This window comes from Mirounga leonina, unplaced genomic scaffold (assembly GCF_011800145.1).
Source record: "Mirounga leonina isolate KUSES-001 unplaced genomic scaffold, KU_Mleo_1.0 Mir_268, whole genome shotgun sequence".
Taxonomy (NCBI): domain Eukaryota; kingdom Metazoa; phylum Chordata; class Mammalia; order Carnivora; family Phocidae; genus Mirounga; species Mirounga leonina.
In genome coordinates, this window is record NW_023270649.1 from 9,457,371 (window position 1) to 9,467,169 (window position 9,799).

The window sequence follows — 9,799 nt, forward strand, 5'->3', positions numbered from 1 at the left end:
CAGGGCTCGATCCCAGGACCCTGGGATCATGACCTGAGCCGAAGGCAGACGCTTAACGACTGAGCCACCCAAGCGCCCCAAAAGTGTATCACTTTTAACACAGAAGGCCATCTGGAGTATGGAATGCCTCCCCTTTCAATATGTGGTTTGACCTGCTAATTTTTTGTAACCAGTGTAATATGAATGACTGCTGGGAAAAATATTCAAATAGTGAAAAGCTGGGTGAAACTGCCAATGTTCAGGATAAGAATTCCCTTTATTGCGCGTGCACTGGGCTCTGTAGGATGAGGCAGAGAGCAGACTGAATTTGTGTAATGAAATCATTTGACAATGGAAGCGGGCAACTTTTTAATTTATATGATACATGACCAGGATATCTGTGTTTCAAAGTTTTAGTGATGGAAACGTTGGATGGTTTACTGTGATGGGATAGAACTTTACCCTTAGCTGGCCTACACAACAAAATCTAAGGGCCCTATCTGAGGATTCTAGAAAAGCGGAATATTTAACTGAGGCGGCTTCTGCACCAGCCAGTCTGAGTTCGAACCCTGCCTCTGGTTTTCGCTGTGTGGTTTCGGGTAAATTATTTAATCTCCCCAGGACACCCTCATCGGCAAAATGAGGAACATAACAGTGCCTCTGTCATGGGGTTGTGTAAGGGTTTAGGGAGATTATGCATGGAGAGCTCCCCTGTATATGGTAAGCACTCAGAAAATGTTAGCATTACAGACAGGACTGCGGCTGCTGTTGTTCTTATTAATTATTCTTATTATTATTACTGTTATTATTGAATCTGGCCCCCCCCTGCCTCCCCACCTTATTTCCTGTCACTTTCATTCTGCACAAGCCCCAGCCAAACAGAGCTACTCACCGCCCCCTGTATGTGCTTGAAGCTTCTCTGCCTGCTTTTTCTTGCCCTTGCTGTGCATAGACTGAGCAACCACTTGGAGGGGATGTTGTAGAGGCGAAATGAAGCCACGGCAGGGAACTGGGTTGAATGAGAGCCCCCTGAAAGTTCCTCTTGGCTCTAAGATTCCATCAGATCGACAAAGTGAACGGGAGAGTTAGCGGGCACGTTTGACATTCTCGAGAGCGTTCTTTGATTCCTCTCTGCTTCGCCGGTCTCCTGCATTCATTTTTAGCACACTAGCCGAGGGAACCTTCTGTTCCATCACACTGAGCGCAAGGTGGAGCTGCCGCAGGTGGGAGTCCTGGAGACACACTCAGGTCGGGGACAGATGGCCCCGTTGGGTGGGCAGAGGCTCGGGAGACAGAGCCTGTGTGTTTGATCGCGAGCAAGCTTGCTTAGATTCTCTGAGCTTCAGGGTTTTCAGTAGTAAAATGCGGGTATTAATGCCCACTGCAGAGGGTGAGAATTGAATTAGATATGGTATACACAGAGCCCACTGAATATCCCTTCCCTGTCGTTAGGGAGGGGACTCGGGCTGTGCCTCTAAGGAGGTTTACCTGAACCGAGAGAGATCGCAGGGTCACCGGGGAGAGTGGGGTGCAGGCAGGGAGGGCAGATGGTAGGAGGCCCTGAAACCGAGACAAAGGGACCTGGGCTCGAGAAAGCAAAGGGTGGGGAGCCTTGCTGTGGTCACTTTCTTCTGTTCCTTTCAGCGCTCTGCACAGAATTTAATAGGTTAAAAATAATAGGACTAATTTTCATGTACCCAGACCTCTGTGGCTGTTTCTCCAGCCTTGGAAATAGCTACACATCTGCCCCAGGCCTACCCTGGAAAGGAAAATAAAACAGAGTGTGCCCTGACACCTCTTCCTGGTTGCACCGGGCATGGGCTTTGGAGGTGGGCCACCGTCCAAGGCAGGCTCTCTTGGCACATGGGTGCCGGGTGAGTTCTTCTCCCTGAGAGCCCCGAGCTTGGGAGCGCACCCTGCGGTTCCGTTGCTGCTCTCAGCCTCTGTCTTTCCACTCGGGATTGAAAACCCCCACCTCCATGCTGCTCGTGCCCAGCACACGCTAACCCACTTAGAACGGTAGCTTCAGTGAGGCGGGAACTAACCCTGACATGTGAAACATTAATACCGACAGGTTTGAATGATCTGGGGAAGAAAGCAAGATGGCTCGAGCCACAGGCTCAGAGTTTGGCTGAGCCGGGTTCAGGGACCTTCCTCGCTCAAGCAAGTCAGCTCAATGCAAGGCCCTAACTGTTTGAGCAAGTGCTCTCTCCCAGGCGCTGCGGGAAACAAAGCAGCCTGTCCCCTCACATGCTTCCTGATGATTCTCAGGCGCAGACTTGGGGGACCCGAGCGGGGGTGGGGGGTGGTGGTGGTGTGTGTGTGAAGACTTTTATGAAACCCTTAGCACAAATAACAGACGGTGGCTACCGGCTGAGTTATCACAAGGATGGATCTCTAAGCTCAGTTTCCCCATCTGTAAACCTCTCCTCATGGAGGGGGGGGGGGGCAGCAGGGGGGAAAGGCAGAAGCAAACATAAAGCACCCATGACCGTGTCCGGCTCTTACAAGGCATCAACCAACAGGGGTTGTTAGTTTTTATTTGCTATAAAACTAACAAAAGCTCTCATTTTTACTGGTACTTTTTAAGAGAAATGACGAATCTAAAAACCTCCAAAATTTGCAATTCCAAACACTAAACATTATATTTTTCCCCTCAACTTTCCATCCTAAATAACAATAATACAGAACACTTACTAAGTGTCATGCACTGTCCTAAGCCTTTACAGGGCTCCCCATGAGCCCCATGAGGTAGGTTACTGCAATGATCTCATTTTACAGATGAGAAAACTCAGGGCCTGAAAAATTAATTCACATGGCCAGGGTCACACAACCCTTAAAAATATTCCTTTAGTTTGCGTTCTCCTTCATCTGCCTCCCCCCACTTCGGGCTCTCTCTGGGTCGCTGACCAGGGGCAAGGCAAGCCCAGTATGGAAGACTCTCTTCCTTTCAACGAGTCCCCTTCTTTTTTTTTCTGTCAATATCTAAACACAACGGAAGGCAGCTTGCTACCAGACGAGAAACATTCTCCAGGCATTTCCAAATTTCCACTCCTCTGTCTCTTCTGGAGACATGGCTCTGTTAAGGCCTAAGCCTTTCTAAGGAAAAGGCCTTGGGGAGAAGGAGAACTGGGTTCGTAGTGGCCTTCCTTTGTATCCAGAGACACCCAGGAGGAAAGAAGTGATTTCTGACAGCAGCTGGATGAGGCAACATGGAATCATGGAACTTAGAGATGGTGTATCATGCAACTGCCCGCTGCCATGGGCCAAAAATTCATCCTGCGTGATCCTTAACGAGCTTCCCCAGTGAAGGGAGCTCTCAGGCCAGTCAGCTAGGGTAGGGTCAGGGGGGAGGTGTAACCAGAGAGGTGACATCCTGTTTGAAGAGCAGAATGGCCGTCACCCACCAGAGCATGAACTGAGGAGCCAGACAGTCACCTGCCCCTGCCCCCCTTCCCGCCTCCCCCCCCAAGAAGGAAGTCAAGTGGATAAAGAAATGGGGAAGTCCGAGCTGCTCCTGCAATGGCTTTTGAGGGTCTATCTAACACTTGACTTTAATCCTCACGGGACAAAAGCCTCTGCCATAAACACGATTAGCAAGGGGTTTCTGGAAGCATTTCCTCAGGATGAGGAAAGGGATAAAAAGTATTGTGTGTACTGCTTTGCGTCTCAAAATAATCTCAACTGGGTCTTTCCCAACCCGCGGGTCTTTTTGCTCTCACGTGCCATTTGCGGGCACGGGGCACAGTGTTCGCGACTGATTCCAGCGGCAAGGGGGGTCACTGGTACTCACAGGCAAGGTGCCATTTTGAAAACTGCTCTTCTCTACCGAAATCTCCCATATTTCCGGATGTAACTTAGAAGCGCCCTTCAAAAACATCTTGTGCTGAAAAGGCTCTCTTCAAAACAGAGTGAGATTGTTACATTTTAATCTTTCGATTTTAGAGATGATGGGATTGCAGTCTTTGGCACTGGACACGGGCCTCCTTAGCAATCGCTTTTATATTTAGGAAAATAAGGAACAGGAAAGTAAGAGAACTTCCTTATTGTCAGGCAGCAAGTCAATGGCAGAGCTTGAACTTGACTTATTTTTCAAAACGGGGAGGCGTTGTACGCTATAAAATCCAGATAGATTAACCTCCAACCAGCAAATATTCCGGTTATTTGATTCGGGTGCTCACAAAAAATTACAGCGATGAAAAAATACGCATGTCACAGTGAGGAAACTTTTGAGAAGAATCACTTAAGGGTGCTTTACCTCCCACCCAATTTCAGGAGAAGCCTGGTGAGGAGACAAAGAGGGCCGGGGTGGGGCGGAGGCCCTGGGCTGGCCCGAAAGCTGAGTCACAGGAATCGCACCCCTGCAGTGGGCGAGGCCCTCCAGCGCGGCCACCGCACCCTCGCCCGGGGATGTCCGCGCCAGACAAAGCCAGCTTCGCAGTAAAGGAATGCCTGTCCCCCTAGGTACCACCCAGACCCTTAGTTATCATGCCTCGGTCCCCAAGAGCAGGTTGGCGCGGCTGTTGCAAAAATCCATTAGGATAAAATAGAACTAAGGAGGGACAATGCATGATGCAGGAAGTGCTGGGGGGAGGGGGCTCTGGCTCCTTTTAATTTTCCGCCGTCGTTGCGGTTAGGGTGCACTGGTGCACGCGGGGGGGGGGTCCCCCAAACGCCAGGCCCGCCTCCCGACGCCGGGGCCGAGGCGAGGCGCGAAGGAGTTAAGCGGGCCCGCGGGTGACGTCACCTCATTTACATACGAGCGCGCATATAGCGGCGCGCCGCGCGCCCCGCCCGGCATTCGGCGGCGGCCACTGAGCAGAGCGGACTTCACTTGCACGCGCACCTCGCTCCGGTGAGCCCCGGGGCCCCTGACTCCTACCCTCGGTCCTTTCCCGCCCGGCGCCCGCGCTCGCCTCTGGGCGCCCGTCTCCCTACGGAGGCATCCCTACAGCCGAGCCCAAAGGGTCCTCCCGGGGAAGCCTGCCTTGGGGTCTTGGGGATGCCAAACCCTTCCAGATGCTGGGGAACGGGGTCGGGAGCTTGGTGATTTAAAGACACCCCCCCCCCCCCAAGCCGGGCGTTTGGCAGTGCAGTTCCGAGGGAACATTTCTTTTTTTTTTTCTCCCGCCCCGGGCATTCTGCACTGCCTCTTAGGCGGTGATTAATCAGGAACAGAAAAATCCTTTGTTCCGACTCACACCCACCCAAGCCCGGAGCTTCAACAATTACGTTTTTTCTGTAGTCTCTGATGGCTTCTTGGGCCGTATCTGTCCAGATTTAAGGTGGCTGGGCTATACTGTGAAATGGGGGGGGGGGGGGCAAACCAACCCTTCTTGCAGGGGAATGTGTGCGGGGGTTGCCGAATTGCCCCTAAATGCAGATCAAGCCTGGTTTATGGGGTGTGGGGCAGCTCGGTGCGCCGCCGGCTGCATTGTTGAGCGCGAGTGAGGAGGCAGTAGGGCGGTGGTCGGGGGCGCCGGCTGCAGCTGCCGCCTTTGTGAGCAGAGAAGAAAAGCAGCACGGGCCCACATCTTTGGAGGAGACTCATGGAAAATGGAAGCACTGTGCAGCCTAGGCTTCATTTTAAGAATTTTTATTCGATCCCACCATCCGCGCCCCCGACCTGAAATGGCTTCATTATTTACTTCTAGCCAGATTTTAATTTTCAAACGTTGTAACTGACAAACCCACGTCATCATTCGAAAGATTCTCCTCCTGATGGGAGGGCGATCTTTCCAGTTTGGCCCCCCGCATTTGGAAATAATGAAGAGGGGTTCTTTTTCTGTGTAGAAAGAGGAAGAGCTGTAGCCTTGAATGAAAGCGGAAGGAGGCAGAGGTGGGGTTTCAGGCAAGGGATGTGAGGGCAGAAGCGCATTTCTGAGCCGGGAGAGAAGGGTGGGTCGCTTGCTCGATCTCACCCTCCCTCTTGGTTTTGTATATGCAGCTTCCTCTGCAACCATGTCTGACAAACCCGATATGGCTGAGATTGAGAAATTCGATAAGTCGAAATTGAAGAAGACAGAAACGCAAGAGAAAAATCCACTGCCTTCAAAAGAAAGTAAGCGCCCCCCCTCCCCCGCCATTAAGAAAAGGCTGGGCGGGAGGGAGGATGGGAGGGGCTGGGAGAAGGACCTGGACTGGGAAGGGAGGGGGCGGGGGGGAGGCGAGGGAGTGCGGGGGAGGAGCTGACAGTTTTTATGATGAATGTGGTCTGGAAAGGTTAATTAAAAATTGTTTTGCAGCCAACAAACAGGGCTTTAATAATTTAACAATAATGGGGTGTTTGGTATACTATATTAATATGCAGTATTATATCATTTTGTGTTAAAATTTTTTAATGGCCATATTTTCGCGATGGGACGACTTGATACTTGGCGGATTTTTATGATAATGGGAAGACACTGTAAACGAAAAGTACGATAATCTTACACTAGGGTGTACTGAGTCTGCCTAATGAGCTCCCTCCATTTTTTTTTTCTTTTTCTTTCCTGTCACAGCGATTGAACAGGAGAAGCAAGCAGGCGAATCGTAATGAGGCGCGCGCCGCCAATATGCACTGTACATTCCACAAGCATTGCCTTCTTATTTTACTTCTTTTAGCTGTTTAACTTTGTAAGATGCAAAGTGGTTGGATCAAGTTTAAATGACTGTGCTGCCCCTTTTCACATCAAAGAATCGAGAACTACTGACAACGAAGGCGCCTGCCTCTCCCATCTGCCTGTCTGGCTGGCAGGGAAGGAAAAGAACTTGCATGTTGGTGAAGGAAGAAGCTGGGTGGGACGACAGTGAAATCGAGAGTAAAAACCAAGCTGGTCCAGGGTGTCCTGCAGGCTGTAAAATGCAGTTTAATCAGAGTGCCATTTTTTTTTGTTCAAATGATTTTAATTATTGGAATGCACAATTTTTTTAAGATGCAATAAAAAGTTTTAAAACCTGCTGGTGTGCCTGTTTGGTGTCTGGAGGGAGCGGCTTCCTGGCAGATGAAATCTTTGCAAAAGGGCCAACAGTGGCCTCACTGGGGGAATGATAACAAAACATCTGGTAGTTGGGAAAATCGGAGAGTGCGTAGAAATGAGTTTCATCCAGGTATGTGAAACAATACTTCATGTGTATTAGGTGATTGGAAGGTTATTTTTTTAGGCTGCTGGAATTCCTAGTAGGAATCCTAGGAAAACTTGCTAAAAATATATTTGCAGTTCTGGCCTTTTCACAGGGCTTGCTAAGCCAACACAATTAATTGCATCTGATGGAGAAAATGAAGGCGCTGGCAATTCACAGCACGGTATTTGTTTCGGGTATCAAACCGAACTTGGTTATTAAGCCAATTACCAGCGTTGACACAATTAGGATCTAAGCAGTTCGTCATAAGGGAAAAATTTTAACAGCTGCTTTGTAAAAATTCAAGACGTGCTTCCTTGCCTAACGGCTGGTTCCAGTATTCAAAATTGCTTTCATAAAATGATCTCTGCACTTAATGATTAATGAATATAATTTTAAAAGTATTGAGTCCTCAATTTGGATGAGAACAATCTTTGGATTTAAAGGACACTGCGACGAGGATGAAATTTGTGCTTAAATTCCTTAGAATTTAATTGGTACACTTCAAGGGTTTGCCTTTCTTGAGGCTGATAACTCCTCATGAAGTACGTGTTTTAACTGGTGGGCAAAAGCCAAGCCCTTTTTCTGGGACATGATGTACAGAAAGGGGAACGAGGCGTCAGCTTTTCAAAGTAAAAGGGATGTCATCAAACATCCTTAATGGATTCCTCTGTTCTGTCAGGGTGCAAGTATTTTTTTTCAAGAATAGTATGCCTTTTCTTAAATGGAAGCAGCATTTAAGGATGCCCATTCACCCAGTATCTCAGCAAATGTCCAGGAGGTCAAACATTGCCCCCCAACCCCCAAGACTGAAGAAAGGGCCCTTTTGGAAGGAGAGGGTGGAGGGCAAGTTGTTGATCAGTATTAAACCGGTTGATTTCGTTTCCTTTGCTCAACACTTATTTCGAGAAATGCACAGGAAACCATTTACCTGTGGTTTAGACAGTCAACCAGACCATCAGCTAGAGGCGGATCTGTATATTGCAAGGGAAGGGCTGTGTGCCCACGGCTGCAAAACCCGAAGTGCCACAGCCTGCTCGCTAGAGAACCGAGCAGGGAGCACGAAGGTCTGGGAGCCTTCTCAAGATGGAGCCGGCCTCCAACCCTGCTTTTTCTTTCCCCCCACCGCAAGGAAGGGTGTGGGCAAAATGAAAATGCCCGAGGCACAAAGATAAGCCAAGCCCGCACGTGTTTTTGCTGTGTACATTTTTCAGACAATGCAGAGATGAAATCAGGTTTTAAGAAATTAGTCCCAGCATTCTCCAGTTCAAAAATAAAAATAAGCATTAAAAGGGGAAAGGGATGATTCATGAAATAATGAGGGAGAAGGGAGAAGACCTTCCTGTGCTGAGAGGACAAAGCTAAAGCACAGCGGGGGCTGGCGGGTGGGGGGGCGCGGGGGGGGGAGAAAAGAAGAAAGTAAAATGAAAAATCTGGTAATTGAGTTTGGGCTGCGTGGTGTGTGGGACGCGGGGAAATGCAGAAGCTTCAGCACATATCACCCTGTGCACTTAAGTGCTGCACGGGGAGGTGGGGGGCACTTAAAAAAAATTTTTTTTTAGATTTTTATGAGTGCATTCTTTTTTCTTCCCAAGATAGGATCTTCCCAGAAGGGCCTGGGGGTATTTATGAATCCAGAGGGGAATTTATACTGCTATTAGGAGCTTGAGGTGGACAGTCTTCTCAGACGCCAAGGGGACTGGACTGGAGGTTCCCCATTTGACCGAGGGACCGCGCAAACTGAAGGAGACCCTAGCCACTGCATCTCTGACCCTCTCCCCTCCCCCAGGAGGAAACAGGCCAAGGTTGCTTATGTAAGAGCCGAGGGTCACACAGTCCTGTGTGGGACTTCCGCAAATTTTGAATTGATCAGGCCCAATGAAGCAAAAATAGAGGAAGTGAAAAGAGGCTCACCAGAGGACTCTGGGGACAGAGCCTCATTCATTTCCAAACCTGGCACATTTCTCAACTATCGCGTCCACGTTGCTCAGTCTTCCAATGCATGGAACTTTAAAGCTACTTTACTCTTTGAGGAGCACAACACAGCTTCTGGGCTGTCTGCAACGACAGAATGTGCACTGAGGGGGTGGGGGTGGCGGGGAGGCAGGCGAAGTCTGAGACATGGAGCCCCTCTTCTGTACAGGGCCTCTTCCGGCCCTGACCATCACCGCATCCTCCCCACACCTTTGTGAGTTAGATATTGTCTCCTTCAAATGCACTAGGAAGATCTCTTGATTTCCCTAAAGAAGCATCTAACTGCTCAAGACGCAAAACTAAAATAATTTTCTACCCTTTCTAAACGTATGGGGCCAATTTTGTGCTTACTAGAAAGAACAGGAAATTTTGGAAACAACATTTTGGCAAAAAACAAAACCAACAAAAACCCCACACCCAAAACTTGAGCCTTTCTTAGTTTAAGATTGTAAATTGAAAATACTATTTTAAGATTATTTATTTATTTATTTATTTGAGACAGAGAGAAAGAGAGAGAGAGAGCACATGAGAGGGGGGAGGGTCAGAGGCAGAAGCAGGCTCCCTGCTGAGCAGGGAGCCCGATGCGGGACTCGATCCTGGGACTCCAGGATCATGACCTGAGCCGAAGGCAGTCGCTTAACCAACTGAGCCACCCAGGCGCCCCTGAAAATATTATTTTATAACTTTGCAAGCACTTCGCACTTGACTTATCGTAGTAGCCTTCACTGTCCGAGCAAGAGAATAA

At 49.2% G+C, this 9,799-nt stretch overlaps 1 protein-coding gene across 1 annotated transcript; it reads left to right on the forward strand.

Annotated features, from left to right (window-relative positions):
* The first annotated feature begins 4,733 nt into the window (after positions 1 to 4,733).
* Positions 4,734 to 6,918, forward strand: TMSB4X (thymosin beta 4 X-linked). Its single transcript, XM_035029713.1, has 3 exons — positions 4,734 to 4,834; positions 5,927 to 6,040; positions 6,480 to 6,918. The coding sequence occupies exons 2-3, from the start codon at positions 5,941 to 5,943 to the stop codon at positions 6,512 to 6,514; spliced, it is 135 nt and encodes a 44-aa protein (XP_034885604.1). The 5' UTR covers positions 4,734 to 4,834; positions 5,927 to 5,940; the 3' UTR covers positions 6,515 to 6,918.
* The last annotated feature ends 2,881 nt before the right edge of the window (positions 6,919 to 9,799 follow it).

What these genes read in the sequence shown, in the direction of transcription:
- TMSB4X (XM_035029713.1), top strand. Translation starts at nt 5,941, where the DNA reads ATGTCTGACAAACCCGATATGGCTGAGATTGAGAAATTCGATAAGTCG. An exon ending in TCCACTGCCTTCAAAAGAAA is followed by an intron (nt 6,041 to 6,479) that starts GTAAGCGCCCCC and finishes TTCCTGTCACAG; the next exon opens with CGATTGAACAGGAGAAGCAA.